The following is a 25,913-nucleotide window of genomic DNA, read 5'->3' as shown; positions in this document are numbered from 1 at the left end:
GGAACAAGAGAAAACTGGTATGGAATTAAGATAAAAGGTAGCCAATAGAATCAAGCCCCCAGACATCCTTGGATCTCTGGGAAAGGCTGGATCTGGGTCTGAATTCTGAAACTTCTGTTTCTCTCCAGTCATTACTGGGGCTAGGTCTTCCTGCACTTGATGGAAGTCATCACACCTACCAGTAATAAGTGCTGCACTGGGAATGCTGGGGTCCCAGTCCTGCAGAGGCTAAATGACATATGTGAGGATTTAGATGCCAACGATGGCAAAGATATGTCACTTTGAAAATAAACATCTTTGTTTTGTGTCTGCATGCTTGTTTGCTATAAATGCTTTAGCCAAGCCTCAATAACTATATTTCACTGGGAGAACATTATCTGTTGACAATTATGCAATTCTATTAACATCATTGCCTTTTTAATCTATGAAAGGTTACATTAAACAGAAAGAAGGCACACAAGAGACTACAGAAAGTACCTACCCTTTCAGGAAAAAAAAAGATTATTCAAATTATCTTCCTGACATTTATTTTTATACGAAGGAAAATAGAACAAGAAACATAACAGGGTATTTTGGTGACCTGAATACCAACAGAAAGTAAATTAAAACTCACACAATAAATGCAAATGACAGGACAGATTCTTCCCTCTGCTCAGGTATGTTTACAATATTGGGGTGAATCAAATTAACTGCAAAATGGTTATTTTGTGGACTTGTCTGCACCAGCCATTGCTGGACTGCCTGAAAGCACAGCGAAGATCAAAGAGGGTGATCTAATGTATGCTACCTTACTATAGACCCTTAGCTGTCTAAAGAATCTAGGAAAACCAAAAGCAACCACTACTTTTGAAGTATTAGTAGTGTAATAGCCTTCAAAGCCATAGGAGGAAACAGATCTACCAACTGACATTTATGCCCGACCCAGCACTGGATGAAAATTACAGCACAATTTCCAGGAGCCAAGCTCTTCTTGTTGCAGGGGCTTTGCAGGGAGCAGAGCCACCCCAAATGCACCCCTTCCTGCAGGCACAGCCCCGGGAATGTGCATTCGAAACACATACACCCAAGGGAGCCATCTGGAGCAAAGAGGAGCTGCAGGCTTTCCCTGCATCTGGAGGTGGACCATTACAGTATCAGTGAAAACATGACAGGCAGACAGAATTTGCTTATTTTTCATAATTCACAAAGTGGGGGAAAAAAGGCCCTAATTAACCTAACAGGTTATACACTCTGAATACTGTGCTCAGTTCTACTGAGAAGGCTCCCTCCTAATCAGGACTACAATTCAAAATTGTCTCAGTGTCCAACCATACCACTACTTTAGCTGCTTCCAAGTGTCACCCTTCAGCTGGAGTTGCTGGCCAGCAGCATACAAAGCTCTGGAAATTGGTAAATGCTTCTCTGACTTACTGAGTACTTGCGGCTTGTGGTTTTTAATTAACTCTGGGAGAAGAGTGGGCAAATACATGGGGAAGAACTGTGCAATCTTCTGTCCAAAACTGAAATGAATGTGCATACGTTTTTTTCATCAAGCATAGGCTAAGGACAATTGAGACAACAGAGAATTTACTGATGCTTAGACACTGCAATTGACTGCCTTTCCTACCTTACAGATCCCATTAGTTATTAGTTAGGTGATTTCAGAAAAACCCGTTTACAACTGTTATCTGTTCAAGTACATCTGAGTAGGCTTATGACCTCTAGTTAGCTGGCTCTTTGCATCACTCAAGTACTCTTTATCTTCCCTTGCCAACGCTATGCTGTCTATTGTACACAGTGTAGGAGGGATCTGTAATCACAAGGCAGAAAGTAGAGAGAAGGGGGTTATTTTTTGTACATTCTGTTAGTGCTTGAGAGGTTGTACATTGAATAGAAGGGACATCTGAAGCAGAACAGAAACATGAGGGCACCTTTCTTGGGAGCCAATGCTGTTTTGCAAAAGTTGAATGACGGCAAAATTGCTAAAGAATTCTAGCAATTGCACCCCTATTTGACATTAGGGCAAAAATCACAAAGAGCCAGATTATGACTTCCTGTGACCGCCAGCACTTTGCTCCACATGTATGAGTAGAGGTATGAGCTGGTGCTTGGAATTCTGACTTCTACCAAGGAAATCACATTTTCTATGAAAACGTGTGTATTCATCCCTTAGATTTTTCACTGTTCCTCACTTGCTCTCTTCCTAATTTTCATCTTGAGACTTATGCTCTGCACATGGTTGCTGTCAGATAGAGGTAAATAAAGATTAGTAGTTCAGTATGCAGAGCCAATGTAAGGCGTGAAAGTACAGGAATACTTTTTATACTTTACTTTGTAGCTATGATGTGTATTTCTTATGGTGCTCCTCACAGAAGTATTTGCTTGTCCTTTACTAAGAAGTCAGAATTACTCAGTCCAGAACTGCACTTTCTTACCTGTCTTTACTTCACCTGAAATGACTATATTTGTAATACAAGTAAGGGTTAACGCCTGCCACGGGTTGGTATCTACAAGGACCTAACACACAGAAAAATCCTGTACAGAATCTTATTTCATTTGTGACTGGAAAGGTTTTGGGCTTAGAATAAGGCAATTACACAACTGAGAAACAAACACCAGCTCATATTCTCTGCAAAGAGCTGTGAACAGACATAGAAATGTTAGTTAGAAAGGACCTCGGGAGGTCACCTAGTCCAACCTCCTCCTCAAAATGTTGTGGTTTAAACCCAGCCAGTAACTAAGCACCACACAGCTGCTTTACTTTTGAAAAAAGTAAAGCTCATGGGTTGAGATAAAGACAGTTTAATAGGACAGAAAGGAAGAAAATAATAATGATGATTATAATAATAATAAAATTACAATAATAATAAAAAATAATTAGAATGTACAAAACACGTGATGCACAATGCAATTGCTCCCCACTCGTCAACTGATGCCCAGTTAGTTCCCAAGCAGCAATCCACATCCCCACACACCAACTCCCCCCAGTTTATATACTGGGCAGGGCATCACATGTCCCAGCTGAAACCAGGACACAAAGCAAGACTATCTCCAGTGCTGATTCAACTTCTCCAAGTATTTTTGAAACAAGTTGGTAATTTGCAAAACTGTATTTTCTAAACAATTCATTTCTTCATCTGCAATGTGTAAAAGATCTATAAGAAAGAACATCCCTGAAAATACAAGAGATCACACATCTCTGTCTAGCTATGAGAAGGCCTTTCACCAGATATGCGAGTTCACCAACTTTTACTATTACTTTAACTTACGTTGAACTTAAACCATAAACCAGCCACTGGCTGGCCTTCTTTAATCACACGGAAAGCTGGTCATGGCACACAATTGCATTCGTATGAAGACAGTCCTGTATTTCTCCATGAAGAAACACAAGGCTATACCAGTGAGAGTTTTGTATGTTCTGGTCAATCGCTACCAAGCAGATCCCCAGTAAGTGGCTGAATACATAGTGGGCTGTTTCTATGAACTTAGGAACTATTTCTATGAAAAACTATACTCTCGCTTGCAGTCATGTTATTTGTACCAAAGTCTGCTCAAAGTAATACTGAGGACTGAAACAACTGGTTGCACCCAGACAACAGAACAACATTTAAGTTCAGAACACACCATTTTCTGTTACTCTAGGCTAAGGTTTTTACAAAAGTCTAAGCTATTTAGGCACTAAAATTTTGTTGAAAATCCAACAGTTGTGTAAAAGAAGTGTCAGTAACTCACTAGCACTGCCTACAAATGCCAATGGCCAATAATGATAGACTTAGGCGATGTTAATAAAGCCAGCAACTGCAGAAAAGATAAATTTGTCCCTGTGAGGGTATTATGGGGCTGTAATTTCAGTTCAAGTTTCTATGACAATACAAGCCAGAAGACTTGTCTGAATCACACTGAACCTAATTAGAAATGGCAAGCTTTGGAAAGCCATCTGTAACTTCCCTTTTAAATGGCATGCTGTACTAATACATGAAATGGTTTTACATGCCTTTTACCAGTTTTCACTAAGGCTAGTTCCATTTCAGAACTCATTCTTTAATTGTGATGTTATCTGAGAAGAAGCCTTTCCAAATGCCAAGGTAAATGAGCATCAACAAGGTGATGGATGAAAAAAGGAATGTGCTCTGTAGACAGGCATCAGTATATAGATACAGATTCAATTAAATAACATTTACCTGGGGTCTTATGTTCCAATCCTATTAGATCACCATACTTAAGCCCAGACACCTTCAAAAGGTTGTAGCTGGCCAGGAAAACCTGCTTCCTGGAATGGGAATAGCCTTGGATACATAAACATTCAGATTAAGTTTTCCTCTGACTGCTAACTAGAATGAATAGAAGTGCCATCCAGCTCCATATGGTACTCAAGTACATCAGCAGCCTTGAAGTAGGATTACCAGACTCATTATATGGCATAGCAAAAAGTGTGACTCTTCTGGAGATTGCTGATATTTGAAATGAAGGGCTGCCTTTCCTTTGGGGTTATGCTTGTATTTTTCATTTTTTTCCTAAAGAATAACAAAAAGTACTTGCAGTAAGCCAGGGATTCTGTTTTAGAAACTGTACAGAAGACACCTACACAGAGATGTGTTTTCCGTTATTGAACCTGTACTATTAGAAACTTTAGAAAAAGTAGTGTGTTTTAGGTCTGCTGAAGCTAAAATACCTGTTGTTGCTAACAATCTCCAATTTGCTGTCGTGCTCAAAATATCCATTAGTTGTCTCTCTTCAGGGCAGTGAAAGATTAGATTATCAGTTATAAAGCAGACTGCTTATGAGTCTCTGCTATCCATTTCTGATATGTTTCTTTGCCTTCATAAACCAACAATAGGCCATAAATGATGTGTTGTTGTGTCATTGCATCTGCAAAGCCGAAGATTTAAATTAGATGGTGCAGCTCCACAGATACATATCTGTGCTCCTAATCATTCTTACTCACAGTATTTGTGAGTATTGTAACCAGCTCAAACACTTTTGACTTTGCCAAGCAATGCTCCTGGTGGGAATAGAGACATAATGAGATTTTTAAAACTGGTTGAGATGGAAATAAAACTATGTCCATGTAACTTCAGAAAACTAGCTATGTGGCATATTCAACACAAAGATTTCATGCTGGCTTTTATGTATATTCCACGTTTATTTAGACAGATATTATCACATCTCAGACTTAACACCGGTGAGCTCCAATTTGATAAAACATTGTGTGTGCATGCTACAACCCACTGAGAATGCACTGGTTAACATAAACCACCTTTATCTAAAAAGTTTACTTGAAAGGGACCTCACATTGTTGTGCAAGTAAAGAAAGCTGTAACACATAGTTGGTTACTGTATGTCAGCTGACAGATGGAAATTTATTAAGATACACCAGTACGCGTATTTTCAGGTAACCACAAAGGTGAATGCTTTGTCTGAAAGTTGGAATCTAACTATTGCACTTATCTTCAGGATAACATAAATAAACAAATCTGTAACAGGTCTGCCATATATAATCTTATGATAGTCTCCCAATTGGAAGCAGTTATCAATAATAACACCTGGCACTTGTATAATGCCTTTCAGTAGAGGACCTCCAAATGCTTTATTGATTAAGGACTGCAAGCCCATTTGCTGGAAAGAGTTTAACTGATGTGTCAAAACCTCATTTTAAAAAAATGAAACAGCCAGGAATAGAATCCAGCCCTTTTTAACTTTGCATCTTGTCTTTTACCATAAAATCAGGGACTCCCATTTGAATCATTGCCTTCTGAACTAACACTGAGTGCAGGCACCACTGAGGAAAGAATGCTAGCAACTGGCTAGAGTAGGTTTTTGCTTAAGAATCAATGGCATTTTGTCATCTGCTGCTTTAAAATATATGTGATCCTTTTTTCACCTTAATTTGTTCTGGGGCAAACATTCAAGATTAAAAGTTGTATCTCTTCTCACCACATGCAGCCTGGATGGAGTGAAAGACTACCATTCATGAAAATGGTGAGAAACGAGAAAGCACCTCCTGACAGGTTCTGCACACAAACTGACTGTGAAATAAAAAATGGTCTGAGGTTACCTTTACTGTAAGTGCCAGATGACTTCACATGGTTTACTCTTCAGCTACAAGTCACTATCCATGCTTCTTTAGCATAATTCCTATACTGCATAAGCAGGAGGCATGCACTTGGCACTTAGGCAAAATTCTCTGCAATGCACCTGCTTTTCTGCTTCTCATTTTGAGGATTTCCAGTTTAGATATAATTCATCATATCAAGCAACAGAACATTGGACCTTACCAAGAAAATAAATTCAAGAATGTCATGTATAACTTCTTTCTTTCTTTGCTGGGCAAAATACCAAGAAGCCTAATGCTTTGCTGCCAATATAGAAATGTGCATTTACATGCTCTTAAAAAGGAAAAGAAAAAGGTAAATGAACGCACCAGAAAAAAACCCCCACAGGCTGATATATACAGCTAATTAGAAAGTTCTAAGAGGATTTGAAGATAAGCTACATCAAAATAGCCCCTTAGAATCTACTGCAAGCATTCTAATGCACTCAGACTCCCATGTGCCCATCAGGATTTCCAGGACAAAAATACAGGCAAGTGTGCTCTAAAGCACATATATATGGTAAAGCCAATGTGTCCGACATGAATTGTGCATAATCTGTGCATGCTCAGATCATCAACACCATTGGTGTTGCAGCTTTGGGCATGCTGCACAGTCGGCACATGCACAGTAGTGCAGGATTTTTGGTCTTCTAAAACCTGGAGATGAGCTAGCCCCACAAAGCATCAGTCTGCACAGCATCTGGGGGCTTCAGCCTCCCCACAAAACACAAATGCAGGATGCTTTGTTTCTCCAAGCATCTTTTGATGTAATTATTACAACTATTCTGGCACATGTTACATCAGTGGTAAAATCCTGATATTAATCCTTCATATGGTTAAGAGCTTTTAACAGTTTTTTTTTTAAAATTTTTTCTCCCTTTCTTCAAATAATTGTATATTATTTTATATTGTTATGACACATCTACTCCTGTAATCATAATGTGACACCATATCATGATAAAATACACGGAAGTATCAATTTCTTTTTTATAAAATTTTACAATCTTAACAAGCATGAAAAGCAGCTACTACTTAAAGAACACTGCAACAGCTTATTTCTTTGTTAAAAACATCTCACTTGTGTTGCAATAAAATAAGCACTAATCAAAAGTATCTTCAAAAGTTTTTCAATTATATTTTTTTATTATTATAATAATATAGAATGTACTATTATGTATTATATTATGTCAGAATCAGGTATGTTATCAGATTATACACTTGACATACCATAGTTTACCTTCCAGGAAATACAGTAAAAATATGAGACATATGTATTTAAAATGAACTTGCTTGAGTTTATTTCAAGACTAAATATGCCAAGTGCATTTTTGCAGCTTCTTTTTGAAAGTATAATCTTGTTCACTATTCAAATCTTGAAATTCTGATAACTGGCCAGCTCTGTCAGGCAAAAGGAGCTTCCCTATGTGTTTTCCATCAGTTCTGTAAACCCATTCATCCAGCAGGCAAGGTAAAAGACTAGAAGTCAAATCAAAACCAGCTCCAAAGGTCAAACAATATACAACCCACCCTTGAGATTTTTACAAAACCACAAATCCCCAGCTGAACTGGACAAACCACAAGCTACTTAAAACCCACCCCACATCTTAGACATGATTCTGTTCCGTAGAGGAAGCCTTTCTAACTCATGTGTAAGAGACAGAGAACACAGAAAAATGGTCATCATGTAGGACTGCATTAGACAAAGGGTCAAAAGCCTGCTTGCTCTACAGATTGCTTATTTATTATAATTTTCTGCAACTTAATCCTAAAATAAGTGGGTTTCATGAAATCACTGGCTGACCATCGCTGAACTCTGTCATGGTCCCTGAGGAAGAACAGTTCTAAACCTAAGTCAGTGTCCTGGTTTCAGCTGGGATAGAGTTAACTGTCTTCCTAGTAGCTGGTACAGTGCTATGTTTTGAGTTCAGCATGTGAAGAATGTTGATAACACTGATGTTTTCAGTTGTTGCTCAGTAGTGTTTAGACTAAAGTCAAGGATGTTTCAGCTTCTCATGCCCAGCCAGCGAGAAAGCTGGAGGGGCACAAGAAGTTGGCACAGGACACAGCCAGGGCACCTGACCCAAACTGGCCAACGCTGTATTCCATACCATGGGACGTCCCATCCAGTATAGGAACTGGGGGCAGGGAATCACCACTCGGGGACTAGCTGGGTGTCAGTCAGCGGGTGGTGAGCAATTGCCCTGTGCTTCATTTGTACATTCCAATCCTTTTATTACTACTGTTGTCATTTTATTAGTGTTATCATTATCATTATTAGTTTCTTCTTTTCTGTTCTATCAAACCGTTCTTATCTCAACCCAGGAGTTTTACTTCTTTTTCCCGATTTTCTCCCCCATCCCACTGGGTGGGGGGGAGCTAGTGAGCGGCTGCGTGGTGCTTAGTTGCTGGCTGGGGTTAAACCACGACATCTTTAATGATCAGCTTGGTAAAGTGGAAGAGCTTAAAGGAGGCTGAAGATCTCACAATACCTGGTTATAACAGAAGTTAATGAGAAAAAGCTTCTTAATTTGCCACAAATATCTGATTCAAGTTGGAATGTGCTCCTAAAGACGGCTTTACTTAATGCACAGGTACCAAACATTCCTTTCTGTTTGTTAATGTCCCTCTGCCTTCCCCCCTCCCCCGCCTTTATGTTTATGGGAAACAGATTTAAAGAAAAAGTAGCTCAGTTAACTAACATGCATGGCAAAAACCCTGAATCCCAGCCCTTCAGGTAGCAGCACTCAGTGTAGCTCCATTGACTTCAAAGCCAGTTTGCCCCAGCTAAGAGTCTGTTCAGAACAGCATGGTAGATGAATGCAACAAAGAGAAGAAATGACCACTTAAACCCACCCCAAAACAAAACAAAACAAAAACCCCATCAGGTTTAGGAAGCCTATTTTGGATGTCCCACTTCGCACTGAAGCATAATCATGTGTAAGGATTGCCAAGAACTGAAATCTCCATGTGTAAGAGAACACAGGGCTGTGAGCAACATTGCTGCCACTGGGAACACTGATGGGGAGCAGGATAGACAAGGCTGGGCAATGAGAGCCGTTTGGCTCCTCTCACCTCATGGGCTTGCTGGCCAGAAAAGAGAGAGCATCCTTTAAGTACAGTAACAGCTTGTGCACTGCTCAACTGCCTGAGACGCTACTAAATACAATACACATTAGTGGTGCAGACATGATCCATACAAATGTCTGAATCTAGCTCCTCAGCAGCAACATCAAGTAACAAGACCAAGCCAGAGTAAGGTACTGAGGGATCTGAAATACCTTCTCAACTGTTAAGATCTGCTTCAGAAGCATAGGACTTGATTCAAAGAAGTGGGTTGTTTTGCTTTGTTTATCACAGTGATGACTACAAATGCCTTTGCAACTTTCTATGGGAAAAAAAAAGGCCACAAATTAAATCTGTGCTTACCTCAGTTTGGGAGGCAAAGCAAAAAAACCCACACAATGTAGCACCAATATAGAGCTGTCAAAACAAAGTTTTTCTACCGTTTCTATGATTAGATTTCCTTTCGTTCTGACATTCATGGTTTTAAAATGAGATATAAAAAGAATTATTATTAGTCTTACAATTCAATATACAAGATGCTGTACAGAGCATAACATCATTATTAAGATTTTAGTCTTAAAAAGACAGAACAGCAAAATTGGAAAGATTACAGAGGAGGAGGTAACAAGCTGTACTTGTAAGAAGCAGAGTAGAAAAGAATTCATAACTAATGGGAGGGATGCAAGAACTGTGGCAGACAAAACACGAGACATTACTCTGTGAATACTGGTAGTCCAAAAAGACGTGTAGGTCTGAATATCTCACGAGAAACAAAGTGAGTTGGAAGGCAAGATAGATAGGAAAAAACTCAAGAGAACATGGAATAAATTCCCTCTTCAATGAAATATTGTCCAGGTGGGTGAGCTCTGAACTATAATGAAGTATTTTTAAATGTAGCCAAAATGAAAGACACTGTTATTTCATCTTTTCCCTGAACCGTCAGTTTTGCAAAAGAAATGTTGTGGGTCATTAGTCTCTAACACAAACTAGAACATTTATGTTTAAATGTAATAAAGTCTTCATTAAATAATGCCATTATGTGTGTTTTCTACCTATTGTACACATACCGTGAATTACTGATAGCAAGCTCTAGGCAAAGGCAAGAGGAAAAAAAAGAGAGCTGAAGTGAAAACTACTTTTTTTTTTTTTTTTTTTTTTTTTGGGTGAAGCAGGCTGAACACACATGAGATTGATTCTGATATGTTTACTCACAAGAATAGCACCATCATTGCATGAATAGGCTTGCTGATTTCAATGAAAACTCAGAGTAATGCATTATTCAGTTCAGGTAATGGAATCAGAATCTGATTTAATTTGAATTAAGAATGAGTTACATGAGCAAGTCAGAAACAGAAAAACAAGAAACAATCCAAAGTGCAAAACACAACTTGATCTCTATCTGCAGAAGCTCCAAATTTCAGACCTGGGCTGTCTCCCAGCAAAGCGTGGGAATGCTTCCTTTCATGGTTTATTCTTGCCCTGTTACTCAGCTTTGAAACAGGGAACTAAAAGCAACCATGTCATCAGAGTCTGCCCCTTGAAAGCAACTGTACCATTCAGTCCAAAGCTGCTTCATAAATTTATCAAGCTCCATCTTAAAAGTCATTCATTATTTTGCCTCCCTTATTCCTACTAGAAGGTTTGAGAACCTTACCACTTAATAGTGGCTAATAACCTTCTTATAATCTCCCCTCTAAATTTATTCATAGCCAGTTAAGACTCATTCATTCTCATGCCAGTGTTGTCCTTTAGCTTACATACTTGTTTTCCTCTTGGGTATTTAACCATGCTAAATTTATAGCTAACACTCAGCATACAAAGCTTCATTTAGTTAAACTAAATACACCCAAACATTTAATCTGTTCTCCTATGATGAACTTTGCATACCCCCAAACCACTACAACTGGTGCAATTTGATTTCACCTTTTGGGTACAAGTGGATGCTTTTCACTGTTATCCAGAGGAGGTAAAGTCAGAGCTTCATATAGAGATAACGACACATCTTCTCTCTGTCGAAAGTGACCTGGCTGGTATATTTTAGACTTATTCTTATCTTTATGTGGGATGTCAAATTTTGTATTTAAATCTGAAAATGTGCAAAAAAACCACCCCAGAGTAAACCCAGCCAAACCCACAATTGCAGAAAGTGTCATCTGTGTTCCTTCCAATTCAGAAACACCAAATCCTCTCTTCGTCTTGTGTATATATATAGCATTTATGCCTTGTGGGGAAAAAAAAAAAAAATTGTTCAAAGGTTAGGAAGTTTCCAGGTTTCAAGGTTTCCAGAACCTTGAGTTCTGGAAAATAAAGACATCTGCTCCAACCTCAGAGTCCTGACACATCACCTGGTCTTTTGACCCTGCAGTTCCTCGTCTAGTATGACAATGATATTCCCCTGCTTAGCAGAGGTGTATTAGGACTGCAAGGTGGGAGACAGTACCATTTTGAGAGTGCCCAAGTATGATACGGGAGTGCAACAATGACAATGTAACTTCAAGTGCTTTAAGTGCAACATTCAGAAATACTTGTGGTCAAGCAGTGGCTTCACGTCACAGGCCTGGCAAAGTTCTTTTATGACTTAACACGCATGTGTAGGCAGCAACGTGCTAGCAAACACAAAACAGGACTCCAAGCTTTCTCACCAACAGAACCACTAGTGCACATAAAGGTAATACACAGGGATCCCAGCGTCACACTCTTTCAGGGAGTACCAAAGATGTAGTACTACCTGCTACACTATGCATGCCAGCAGCCTGAGTTGACACAGTAACTCCCAGGAATCAGTAAAGCATAGCAGCGTACTCTTACTCGTGCCACCTCCAAAAGCCTTAACTTAAAATCACTGTCACCTATCATTCACAGTGTTCCACTGTACTGTTCCAGTCTACTCACAATGTCAAACTCCTCCTTCAGGGACATCTAGCTCTTAAACTATCTCCACTCCCAAACATATGGAAATTCATGGATTTTCTGCCTTTTCAAGTACCCTTCTGATAGCTTACATTTAATTTATTTTTTTCCTATCTACTACATCATGCAGTTTGGATTGGTTTACTGAATGGTGACATGGGAGACACTGCTGTAGGCAAGTCCCTACATAAAGGAATTCATGATGCAAGTAATGTAAGTTGAGCGTAAACACAAAACCAAATTGTATTACAGTGTAGCATTTTAGTTACATACACAGGTTCCTAGGAAATATTGGTCAAAACACTTTTTTTTGAAAAATAAAAGTTGCCTTCTCTAAAACTGACTTCGGTTGTATGTGTGAAACAACCTGACAAAACACCATTTTGAAAAAAACATAACAAGAATGTTTATGAAATAATCAGCTATATTTTTTTTGTTCCAAACCAATTTGCTTTAAAATGAATTAAAAAAAACCACCCTAGTATAAATCAAAGACATTTCAAAGGTCTTGGAAAAATGTCTTCATTTGGAAAATTCAGAACTGTTCAGAACTGTTTTGGTTCAGGGCAACGCCTTCTTTTAATGCTCAATATTCTTCATGGGATACATAACCCAATCCTATTTCCCCTCTAATCAGAAAACATTAATGTGTTGCAGGACTTCAGTTTTAAGTCATGCACTGTGCAGAATACGATCCCCTCTGTTTGTTTGATAACATGGACAGTTAGTAAATAAAAATAGAAGCAGTGAGGATTTTACTCTGGCCCACAGACAAGGGTAAAGTTTACGGAAGCACAAAGGTCACAGGATGAAGAAAGAAAACCAAACTACAGTGAGAATTGCTGCATACTGAGAGCTAATTTGCACAAACAGGCTAGACAGAAACAGATGGGATGTGGGAAAGCGGGAGAGTGTTGACTAATGACACCTGACTGCCAGATGACCCTGTAGGTTTGCAGGCTGGCATAGCACCTAAAACTGTGCCAGCAGCCACTTGGAACTGCCCTCTCCCCTCTCACATTTCATTAAGCACATTCACCTTGCTCTTCTGCATCGTGCAGGAGCTCAGAGAGAGATTACACAGCATCCCCAGGAAGAGTATTCTTTCAGTTATACTGTCCTTCTATCCCCAGTTCATCGAGGAGCTGTTTAACTGACTGCTGCTCACTGCTGCAGGTGTATTCATTGCTGTGCCTCAGGGGAACTCAGTTTCAGTAGCTCTTCCGTGACATGTATCCCGTTCCAGTGTTTCTGCAAAACTTTACTTTAGGATGGAGGGAACGTATCAGCAAAATACCAGGATGTAAGATGCTATTTTCAGCTCTCATTTACGGCTTGAGATATTCCTCAGCAAGGTTTCATAAAAAGGTATCAAGTGACTGCTGTGTCCATACTTTTTTCATGGGCCCCTGACCCAGCAAGTCACGCTAGGACAGGGAGACAACAGGCAGTCCACTACTACTCCTGGCTCCCACTGGGACAGAGAAGCAGTTATACATGGGGAGTGGACAGTTTTGGGTTTTTAAAGATACATCTGGATTTGGGACATGGTCAGTAGCTCTTCTGCTAATAGGCATCTGCTAGGTTTGATCTCATACTTAAGGACCACAGACCTCATCGGGCATAGCTTCTGCTAGGCATCTCCCCTTTCAACTGGCCAGTTCTTTGCTCTTGTACAAAAGGCCACTGCATTTATCCCTGAGCATTGGGTTGCACAGGAGAACTTGGAGATGTAGCAAAAAGCTAAGCTCTATTCAAATATAGGCACATCCTTTACTGTCCCAGAACCTTTTGCAAATGGCCTTGCAGAGTTTCCTGAAGACTCTTATGTGGTTCTAGGAGTAAGTTTTAGTAGGGCATGTACATACTGTGGTACTCCGCAAAAATGTGAGGGGTCCTAACTTTAAACATCAATGCCTTGGCCATCCATTTTTTGTAGTTACCCAAGCACGATAAATTATGTTATAAAACACAATATTGAAAGACAGGCACTCACTAGGGAAAACAGCATTTTAATTTATGGGTATATAGAAAGAGAAATCCAGCTTTTGTTTCTGAACTCCAGCAACTTAAAAATCACCAAATACGTGTATTTCTTGAATGATAATAAAAAAACCTGCTTTGGGCTGAGACATTTTATGCCAAGTCACAGTCCAGAGCGGAATTTTATGGTCGAGTTATAAATGTGAAAAACATGGGCTTATAATGGAAATCCTGACAGACCCTAGTAGGTGCTCCTATAATATCTTGAATTTGATTTAGCAGTGGTTTTCAATAACACTTTCCCAAGCCAGTCTGTTGGGGACTGCTAGGAAAACTCTAATGTTCCCCCCCCCCACCCCCCCCGCCCCATACCCAGTGCAGCTCAGTGTACTTGATGAGAATACTGGTATGTTCAGGCAAAAGCCAGCCTTCAGGGCTTTTGTAGCCTGTGGCTGTCAGGTCCCCAATATCAGAAACCCTATAAATGTCAGTGCTAAGTGCACCTTCTATTTTAACAAAACAATAAATTGTCTATCTCTGTGCAATAAATTGCTCATTTCTGTGCCTTTGCAAAGACCAATGTGATTTGTAAATGGCTGAAAAATCTGCCTCTGCTTTTTTTCTAACAACCATGAACCATGGGGAACACTGGATTTTTGAGGGGAAGGGAAGAAGCAGCCTAGATAATCCAGAAGGAATCACGTTAAGACTGGGAAAAGAATGATTACTACCCATTACAAACCTCTCCCTGTCACTGACAAGCTGAAAGCAAATTAACACCCCTGCTCAGGCCTTACGCAGTACAGAAGCTGTAGCTCGCTAACACAATAGTACCATACTGTGCAGAAAAGAAACCCAACCATGCTTGCATTAGTAGTTCCGACCTTAGTTTAGTCCTCCAGTACCTGCTTTGTCCCAGATTTCCTGTGTGTCCTTGTCATTACCCGCACCCTTCACATTTATCCCCCTGTAAATTAAGCTGTCAGAAAGCTACAAGGTCAGCCTACGCTTGTCTTGTAGACAGCGTAGTCAGTGGAGAGACATAGTCACCTTCAAAGGTTGAGTCATTCCACCCAGCTCTAGAGCTAATCACCAAATATATATATACACACACACACTCTAAAGACCACAAAAACCTCAAATACTATCATACTGAAGTTATTACAGCATGCAGAAAAGTCGTAGAGAATCGGACATCAGAGCACAAAGCTGGAAGAAAGATACATGTATAATTTTTATATAAACCCAATCTTACATTTTTGTTCCTGTGTTTCTGATGCAATCTTCCAGATTCAAATATCCCTCTCACACAACCTAGAACAGCACATGGGATTCATGCAGTCACCAGTTAGCTGGGATTAAAACCCTCAAAGCCAAATGCATTATTATGAGAGAAATGAGGAAATTGAGGTCCATTCCAAACCCTGTAATGAGACACAACAACAGAAAAACTCTGGTGGGTGGCAGGCATGATGCTCCTGTGCTCTTTCAGAGCACTGACTGGGCACCAGCTAGAGGGAGCCAAGCAGCCAGAGAATGAGGATGGAGAAGAAATGATGACACTAGAAGAAAGAGCAACAGGAAATAGAGGTTGACACAAAATGCTGTAAAAGTAGGGGAAAGACAGAAGAAAGCAGAGGACAATATCACAGAGAAAGAGTGTGAATTTGGTGAGTGGACAGTCAGTCTGAGGTGAAAGGAGAAAGAAAGAAATGAAACAAAGGAAAAAAAAAAACTTGTTCAACATTTAACTTGATGAATTTTATCACGCATTCCTTCATTTCAATGCTTTTCACAGGAAATGTGGGGAACTCCTGTGGACAACTGGGTTTGGTAGAAAAGATAAAGAAGTTACTAAACCAGTTTAATACTCCAGATGAAATGACTGGTGAAGAAAGGGGAGGAAACGGAATGAAAGTCTCCATAAATAGGTACATAACTATGCAGGAAAATGTGGAATACTGTGCCTGCCAAGGAAACACGCAAAGCACAGACATGCTGTAATTATTTTTAATAGGATCCAATGCCGTGATTTATTTGGAGAATTATTTCCAGCCACAGCAACTAACAGTCAAGGGAAGAGTTGCCAGGCCCTGATCCTATGTCTCAGCACACTAGCAATGGCTGCACTCAATGTGCCCACATTAATCTGAGCATGGCAGATCAGACACAATGACTGAAGTCCTAACATTTATTTCCTGCCGTGCCTTGGATGGAAAAAAAATAATCTTAATATCTGAGACAATCAAAAGAAACTTCTTCAGCGTCTTGCAAAAGCCCATGACAGTCCAGTTAACCACAGCAAGAAAGAAATCTGTCCCCTTTCACCACTTAAAAGTTAAAACCTAGGATGCGGAATTCTGCAAGATCCACCTGAATTTTGTTGCAAGGGCTTCTCAAGTTCTATGAACCTTTGTAAGCCAGCTAGCTGCCCAGCAGGGGTACCAAAAAAGTCCCTGGGTATAGGCAAGGTGGGGTTATTTCCCTCTAAGACTTGATGGCATTACCCTCTTTCAGCGAGAGCTAACCAGAAAAAGGGTCCTTCATTTCAATCTGCCATCTGCGGATATCCAAGCTTTCCAGCAGAGTGAGAAATAGTCATGGTGAATAGGAATAAGAAAAGCAAACTGCATAGAGGTACTCAGGAGAGTAAAATTATACTTTCCCCACCTATTTTGATTTTGCTCCTTCACACAATTAAGGCCTTATTTCAATATGGCTTTAATTTCATAGCCCTTGGTTTAGATCCTACTCTTCTATACACTGCACTTCCTAATAGAGCGGCCCCATTAGTAAACTACATTTATGCTAATGTACTTGCTTGCAGTGATAATTATCATAGCCCTTAGCCCTGGTCCTTGCCAGTGTGAGCACGTCAGGAGGGGTTGGTATAGCATTATAATTATACAGTTAGCCTTGTCATGGCAAGGAGCTCTGGGAATAGAGACATCTTGAAGCTTAAAATGTGGACAGCTGATAGATGACTGTCATTAAGCTCCTCTGTTCACTCCATGATGGAATAGTCACTGAGCTGTAGGGTAGGCTTCTTTAATGAAAAAGAAAGACCTTGAACCATGGCCACTATCCTCCACCTCCTCCCAACTTGTCCAGTGACCTCCAATTCCTCCCACTTCACACAGCTTCCCTCTCATCCCATCTGCAGCAGAATAATAAAAGCTGTCTCTAACAAGCCATTCCTAATCCCTAAAGTCTTGATGGATGAGAAAGGCTCCTCACCTCACAGTACAGCCAAGGGGAACTCACTTGCCTCTGGTCCCCCCTGCTTAGAGCCTCCCTCACTCTATTCATGAGGAGTGCAGACCAAAACCCATTTAGCTGAGGATGTGAGGTGAGCGCTGCTGTACCAGCTTCTGGGTCAGCTTCTCAGTTGCATAAATCAACACAGATCCTTTGAATTTCACATAGCCTGTGAATTTACATCCAGTTGAGAAGCACTGCCCTGGGCAGTAATACACCTTTCTAAAAAGCCTGGCATGGAGGGAGGCTCCAGGAGCAGTCAGCAGACAAGCCCTCCTTTTTGCCAAGAGAACTACAGAAGGGCACTGAGCCCTGTAACGTTGAACCAGCTAAAAGGGAGAGAGAACAGGACAGCAGAAAGAAGTGGTAAGGAGGCTTTGCAAGCGCCTTTGGCTTGACGGCTCCTGGAGACTCCCAGCTGTGTATCTGCACTGCTGGCAGGGAATCCTTAAAGAGAGCAATGACTGCAAGTGTGCTGGAATAATACTCAACAGACTTGAAGACATGCATCTGCTTCATTAAAATTCGATCCCCAAGTTCCTCTGTCTCTTTCTTTCCTAGAGTGTTCTCAAACGTTGTTTTCCTGCATACCTGGATAACTGAGGCTGTGCAGGGCTTTAGTTAAGGTAATTTGAGAATTCTTTTATATTGAAAAGGTATAAAAAGTAATCCCCTGAAGTACTTGGTTTTCCTTCCATGACATTCCACTGTAACAAACTACTTCTGCTTTACCTCATTAGTATTCTGAGGAGTTGCGAATGAATTATTATAGTTCAGAATGCAAAAAACAGGACTGGCAGCCCCTGGGGGGTACAGGCCAGAACAGTATGGGGCATTGTCTAAGACCCAGGAGAGCTGAGCTATCCTCCACAGGCTAGGTGATCGTAGGCAAGCTGCTCTGTTTTAGGAAGATTGCTTCCTTTCTCACTCTTCCTCTGCCTTGTCTTCTTTGGGGCAGGAAAAGTTCGTCTGGATTCGAACACTGCTCTGCCAAACTGGTGTGGATGTAATGCAAATCAACAGCAGCAGAATGAAACTGTAATTGTATCAGAAAAAAACAGTAAAGCAGTAGATGGGGCTGCCTGTGTTGAACTTCTGTGTTGAATTTAGCGAGTGTTGTATGCAATGTTACAGAAGCAAAAATGGATTTCTATATGCCTTTGAGAGAGACAGAGAGAGGGCCTAGCACAGCACAAAGGCCCACGATAATAAGTCCAACAGGACTCAGGCTAATTTTTCCACTAGAGTACCAGTGAGAGGATACAGCCTCAAATACAGGTGCCTTATAATTAACCTCACCTAGTGGCAGAGTGTAACCAACTCTTTCTAACTAGAAACCTCAAGATGTTTCTTCTCATTGAATGCATTTCTTTAAGAATGTCCTCACTCCCACAGCTCCCAGTTGCCAGTGAGTGTGTTTGGGCAGCCCTTGCTGAGAGAAATTATATCAAACACATTGAAATATCAATGCACACAGTACCTTTTTCTTTCTGTATGTGTGTGTTAAATCTTCCTGATTTACATGTATCTGTCATACACCGGCTGACAACGATGTAATTCACCTACTGAGAATTCACTTATAGGCTTGTGCTAACCTTACAAAATTTGATTCTCAATCTGTTTCTCAAGTAGTCACTAGTATGGACATCCATGGAGCATTACTCCATCCTTCCATACCCTAAGGCCACCAAGGTTGTCACTCTTTCCCCCACACTAGGAAGTATCTTGATACATGAGCATAGTCTACTGCTTTACTGGACATCAAACTCCACATAAAATTGCTGTGCTGAACTCAGAGCTAAAAGGTTAAACATTCAGTCCTTAAGCGAGACAGTACACATAGAAGTGAGACACAAGGAGATGTCTTGTGTATCTGCAAAGCAGAAGGGAAGAACCCCCTTAGACACAGCTGCTATCTAACAACCATGTTTTATGCAGAACGCTTGGGGGCTACGCTATTTTTATAACTTTCATCCATAAAATAAGAAGCTAAAGCTTCTGAAAGGAGAACACAATTACCCTACAATGACATAACAGTCAGAATAAATTCAACACAATCTGTATAAGCAAAAAGAAAAAGCATCCAAGCTTTTTTCAATTGGCAGTAGATAATACTTAATAACTGCCCTATTGTCAACCTTCAGAAATGATCTCCAGAGGCATATGCAGGTTGGCAACCAGGCATAGCGCCTAACTAGTTTTTGCATCTAGTTGTACAGAAGTAGAGACATATGGAAATGAACAGCCTGGCAAAACAAGTGAACTCTGAAGCAATGACTTCGATAAATAAATGCCTGCACATTGGCAGATGGAGAAAAGCGCAGTAGGGAGGAACTATATTGCAGCAGCAACTTGATTTTAACCAATTCATAAAAATCAGCCTGAACTTCGGAACTGAGGCATTTCCAATTCCTTCAGTCCTCTTCTCGTCGGGGAAAATTCTCACCATAAAAAGAGGGAAGGTGAGGGTAGAAAGGTGTATCTAACAGAAGATACCAGAAGCTGCTTCAAGGAGCAGAGAATAGGACTGTGAGGTCACTGATCATTTTTGCCTCTTACTACATTGCTAATCACAGTTTTGGTAGCTTTCAGAAAGACACAACCAATCATTCCCAAAAGTCTAGAAAAGTAAGATGTGGCTCAAGCCGTATGGCAGAGCCTGAAATATGAGCACAGTGGATACAAGTACATGGGGATACAGAGACCTTTCCCACAGTGAATGGAAACTTGTGCTGCATGCAATACCCACCTTCTGCACTCATTCCTCTAGAGACCAGTCTATTTGTAGGCAAACTGAATCTTTCCTGTTTGCAGGCTGCAGACTGATTCCTAGTCACTGTTAAATGTGACAGATGAGTGGAAAACAAGTATTACTACTCCCCTGCTGCTTGCAGGGGACTAGCATGTTTAGTCCACTTTTTGGGAAAAGGGGACTCCTTGTCTGGTGACCTCAAAGATTACTCTTCCTACCAGTTCTGAAACATTTTCTTGTGTATGACCTCTAACCCCAATCAACATTACAGTCTGAGAGATACCAAGGGATTACGCATTCCTGTATCCCATCAGAAAGCACAATGCAATGCAGAGAATTCTGTGCAACATTTGCACTACTCTTACATATTATGCGGTGTGCACAGCCTTGTATGTCCCTACCTCTTTCTTCTCTTCACTGAGCCTCCTTTGTAATAATTATGATGTTATCTTTATGCATAGATGCAACCTGACAGGGAAGATTTTCAACACACAACTGTCATTCAAGGTCTCCAAACACAAGAAGAAAATAAAGAGTTAAAGGTACATTTTAATTCTTTGGAGTCTACTTCTGCAATAGGATTGCACCATACTGGCATGGTATGCAATTAGTCAGTACCTGTGGTGACCTTCTCAACTATAACAAGCCATCCCCTACTAAATACCACTGATATGCATGCAAAAGCAGCAAAATGCAGAACTCCTTATCAGATGTCTACTGATTCTCTCCATACCCAATGCCAACCACTGCAGTAAAAATAGGAGAAGGGAAAAAGACACATAAAGAAACCAAGGAGAAAACAATCCAGAGGAACTGCAATGGCCCAGAGTTAACAGGTCAGCCATATGCACCAAGTACTGCACTTTTTCAAGAAAACAGTCACTTACTGCTGTCCCCTTCATGGGTAGCCAAGTGGATGAGCTTCATGCTGTAACATGAGGCCAAGGCAAAATTAATCTCAAGATTACTGTGATGCAGAAGAAGATTAAATTAATTACACTTCAAGAAACCAACTAAACTTCACTAAACTTCCCCTCAATAATAAGCCACCTTTTGTTATAAAGAAATTCCCTTTCTCTTTCTGATACTTCATCAGTTAATATTACGTGTATGATCTCACTTCTTTGCACTGCTTGGTTACCCTCCATCTCAGAGCTCAAATATCTATAATAACTCATCTTCTCCTCCTGCATCACACGGTGATCAAGAAAACTGACAGGCAATGATTTTCAAATGGGTGTACCTAAATCCAATCCCCATATTATGCTGAAACCATTTACAATGGAAATCAGTTTAGAACCTGTTTCACTTTGATAAGAATCACCATGGGAAAATCATGACCTGCCTTCCACAGACCCTCCCATGGATCTGTCAGCTCTGTAAGCCTCTACTATGGATCAGGCTGTTTGCTTCACTAAATCAGCTGCCCACATAAAGTCCACAGCAAAGCAAATACAGCTATTAGTCCAACAACTCAATAGCCATATGCATGCACAAAGTAAAAATAAAGGTGGATTATCTTTTCACGTATGCCACTGTGTAGATGTTTTGTAATAAATAATAACAGCCACTATCAATCAAGAAAGTGGAGAACAGATCGGGAGGGTGTTGTGTTGAGAGAAAGGACTCAAACAGGAATACGTATTTTCTCTGCCACCTTCCTTGGTCTGATAACAGACCTAAATATACCTTTGCACATCTCTAGAAACAGGCAATCTCCATCAGTGTGTTCCAATATTCCGTGCAACTCTGGCTGCTTTACCATGACAGCACAGCAGAATCACAGATACTAACACATCTACAAAATGCTGGAACATCAGAATGTGGGCTGGGGATTCCTCCCACCCCTTTGATGGATCAACTCCTCTACCCAGCATTATGCTCATTTCAACTACTGTCACCTTTGGGCAAGTTTGACAACAGATCTGACCCTCGAAAGAAAATAGTCCCTTTTAATGATGAACCTCAAAATTCCTCCTCTCATTGAACAAAAACTCAGGGCTAGCTGAATTTCTCAGTTTTCTTATTTTTGTAAGAAAATATTTTGTGTTTAACTTTTTAAGAGAAGAGAATGTTTACTTGATGGCTGCTATTTGGTCCAGCAAAACAATTCCAAATCTTCATTTTTCTCTCCAGTGCTAAAAGTTTAACATTACAACTTAAATTAAGATTTCGTAATAAAGGTTGCAGCAAATTCACTTAAGGCTACAGATTTAATATGAGAGCAGTCTGTGACACACGTATATGTAACAAGCATTTTCACCAAAATAATCTAAAACTTTAAATAACTTCTAAATAACTCTAAATAAAAAGTGGGTTCCAGATTCTCATTCATAGTAACATCATTGTACACAACTCTGTTTGCACAAACGAGCCTTTAAAATTGATAAAAACTATGGCCCTCTACACTCCCAGATCTTGTTATTCTTTGCAACTGATTATGAGTAATTTGTTCTCAGTACAACACTGGATACCTAAACATACCTAAAACCAAATGTGAAACACTGTTCAAGGATTATATTAGGGCTGCATTTATGACCGATACTCTGTTCCACCTCAGCTGAAGTGCAGTCAGTGTCTGAACCGTAACAGCTTCGCTGCTGCTCCTAAAACCCCACAGGAAGGCAGAGAGCATTACACCACGGCAAGCAAAGCAGGATCCAGCCCTTGAGATTTCCCATTCTGCAGAGACGAGCAATATTACACTCCAGCCTCAGCTGTTGTGATAGGTCTTAAACACAGCAGAACCGTGGTGGTTCCCAAAGGAGTGACATGAAGTGAATACTTATCTTCTTGGCAGTGTTGGGGCAGACAATTGATGGCATATCAGAATTTAACTGGCAATGCAGATCAGAAAGGTTGAAAACGACAATGAGTTTAAATCAGTATCTATGAATAGTGAATATTAGAAGAGGCTGAAAAGTTATTCTATGCTCAGCCCCAGATGTCACATGGGGGGCTTCTTCTACTACTCCCACTCCCCCTGCCCCCTCCGAAAGACTCCCCCATTAACACTGAGTTAGAAAGACAGTCAAGAAAAACACTTTGGTTTACATATTAACAACTAATCTATAATATTCTAAGCAGCCAAAAGAGTGTATTTCAAGAACTACCCAAACTTCTTGAAAACACACACTCACACCTGAAAAACCCCCACAAACAAAACACAAACTTTTTTTTTTATCCTTTTTGGGTTTTTTTGCATGGTATGTTTTTCAGTTAGTTATGAAAATGACAAAAAAAGAACAGCATGAACTACATACCTTAGCTATTTGGACACACCAGTTTAGCAGAAGCTGGGAGCCAATATTGTCCTTATGTTCATGAACGTAATCCAACAGGCAGCCATGAGGCATCAGCTGAGTGACTAGTTGGATGGTTGGGCTCAAGCAGACACCCAGAAGTCTCACCAGGTGTGGGTGGTCCATGCTGGCCATGATAAGAGCTTCCTGTAACAACAAAAGTGACCCAGTTACTCCAGTGTGCTTGAAGACTCTATGTGTAGAAGATTTCCTGTTTCCCATAGAGCATCTAAAGGGGATCAGTATAGCCTAAGTGTCATGAATTCCTGTGTTGTCTATCCAGTGCTAGGCATACCTAGGCAAAATACAGTCTGATGTAATGTATGCTTGATGTAATGAGCACCAAGCAATGGGTCAGACTATCTGAACAGATCCAGTGAAGGCTCAGATCAGAAATTCTGCACTGCCCTATATTCCCTGTCCCATTACAGCCACAGAAGCAAAGATGTAAGTGTGACACATTTGACTTTGCTTAAAGGTCTCATTTGTCTTGTTCCACTTCCCTTAATTTTGTTTCTTGAATATCTTTTTCCAATTTGTGGTCAATCCATTGGGCATCAGCTTTTTTTTTGTATGCAAGCAAACTATGCCACCTGTGTGACCTGTGTGAGATGGCCAGTTAGGCCTTGTTTGGCAAGACAAAGCTGTGCTAAAATGCTTTACTGGATCGGAGATTTAATGCTTAGGATTTTACAGGCTTGAGCATGTAACATTTATATGTCAATCGAAGCTTTCCCAAAGTTCAACCTGCAAAGGGTTAAGATTCAGGAGGTTTAATGTGGGCCTTTCAAATGTGTCTGATATTCGTAAGTCATAGATTCATAGAATTGTTTGGGTTGGAAAGGACCTTAAAGATCATCTAGTTCCAACCCCCTGGCCATGGGCAAGGATACTTTCCACTAGACCAGGTTGCTCAAAGCCCCATCCAACCTTGGCCAACAAGTCCTACTGGAAGTCGGCAGATTTGTTAAGCTGTTAGGATATGACCATGCTACTGTCTCTATGACTGTTGTACAGCAATAGCCTAAACTAGAAGTTGTGGTGGCACAGTAGTAGCCCAGCTGCAGCAGCAGTCCTGCCTGTCTCCTGATGTTGCCACAAGTAGACCACTACAGAAAGCAGCAGCTTTCTAAATCTGAACCTTTTAGCTCAGCTCCTGATTCTTCCAAAGCCCTCTACCAATAATAGATCTTGGGTCAGTTACTTTGTTTTTCCATCCTTCAGCTTCTCACACAATGAACAAGAGATAGTATTCCATTCTTTCTTCTATACTTTATCTTTTCCAGATCTTAAGTTTTCAGAGGTTTTCAGCTAGCTAGCTAGGTTGTCCAATGCCAAGGACCGGAAGGACTTAATCATGGCTACACTATTTGGGTCTGAAGTTCGTACCACTGACAAGTAGCACAGGAACTCCTTATAAAAAACTTACATATCTGTTCTTAGAGGTAATGCTGCCATCACAAGCAACTGACATTCAAAAAAGGCAGGGAGAAAGCTTTCCTCTCTCATTCACTAAGCCGAGTCCTCCATTTCAAGACCACTTCATCACGGCAACGGAACAATGAAAAGTGAGATGAAATTGCAGCTTTGTAAAGCTATTTTGGTTCTCTTTCTTTCTCAGAAAACCTATATGACATCTTTCTGACAACTTAAAGAAAAACAACAGTAATAGCGGCAAAGAAAGAAAAAAAGGATGAGAAAAAGTTGGCACCAGAGGAACATAGCATACCCCACAACTCATAAAAGTTCTGTTGTTTTTTTTTTTTTTTTTTCCTTCCCTATATTAACACAAAAAAAAGTCCTGGCAAGTAGGCTGAGTTTGTATTAAAGGAAATTGCTCATCATAGTACAAAGAATATTTGAAACCAAATTGCAGAGTATTTGCATAATAGTTCTCTTTCTTTCCCTCTCTTTTTTTGTTAAAATGAAAAGATGAACAAGACACTAATTGTAGGGTTTTTTTCCTCCCAATAAGAAAAGAGCAGATGGCCTCCATTGGGGGGAGTATTGCCTTCCTTTTTCTTCCTAAATGTATGTGAAAAAATAAAATAAATAATTAATAAATAGGGGCTATTTGATGGGATGACTGGCGTAGGACCTCTGAGGAAGATTCTGATGTAACAAATTAGAAAAGGGATCTTAAGTAGTTTTGCTCACATTCAAATTAATATAGTTCTTACTGACTCAACTGGTACGTATGGGGTCTTCTTGATAAATTTTAGTCTCTTTTCTGCTGTCACTAGAAAATGTCACTGAAGGCCACCAGAATAAATACCTGTTGACAGGTGCATTATCCAGTTTCAGAGCATAAAATCACTCTGCCTCATTTTTTTCTTTTTACCCCATTCATTTTTCTCCTGCAGATGCACAAGGGGATAGTACTTGTTGCCCTCTCCCTCTCTGAGTAAAGGTAAGAGTTTCTCCAGGAATCTGGAGCAGGAGTACTATTCTTTATAATGAGGACTGATTAGAACATAGACAATATACTCTTTTTGCTCACCAAGGGACCGGATGGAAAGCTTTGAAGCATGTGCTCCATTAGTCTCCAGCTATTTGCCACTTACAAGTCTATCTG

General features: G+C 40.3%; 1 protein-coding gene across 9 annotated transcripts in view; it reads right to left on the bottom strand.

Moving 5' to 3' along the window:
- Positions 1-25,913, bottom strand: part of ERBB4 (erb-b2 receptor tyrosine kinase 4) — a 645,972-nt gene that overhangs the window by 78,007 nt on the left and 542,052 nt on the right. For all 9 annotated transcript variants that reach the window (XM_049809033.1, XM_049809016.1, XM_049809051.1 and 6 more), the window contains exon 20: positions 23,300-23,485. In XM_049809033.1, the coding sequence (XP_049664990.1) occupies positions 23,300-23,485 (186 nt within the window). The remainder of the gene's footprint in view (positions 1-23,299; positions 23,486-25,913) is intronic.

This window comes from Accipiter gentilis, chromosome 1 (genome assembly GCF_929443795.1).
Source record: "Accipiter gentilis chromosome 1, bAccGen1.1, whole genome shotgun sequence".
Classification (NCBI taxonomy): domain Eukaryota; kingdom Metazoa; phylum Chordata; class Aves; order Accipitriformes; family Accipitridae; genus Astur; species Astur gentilis.
This window is presented reverse-complemented; position numbering and strand designations above follow the sequence as displayed.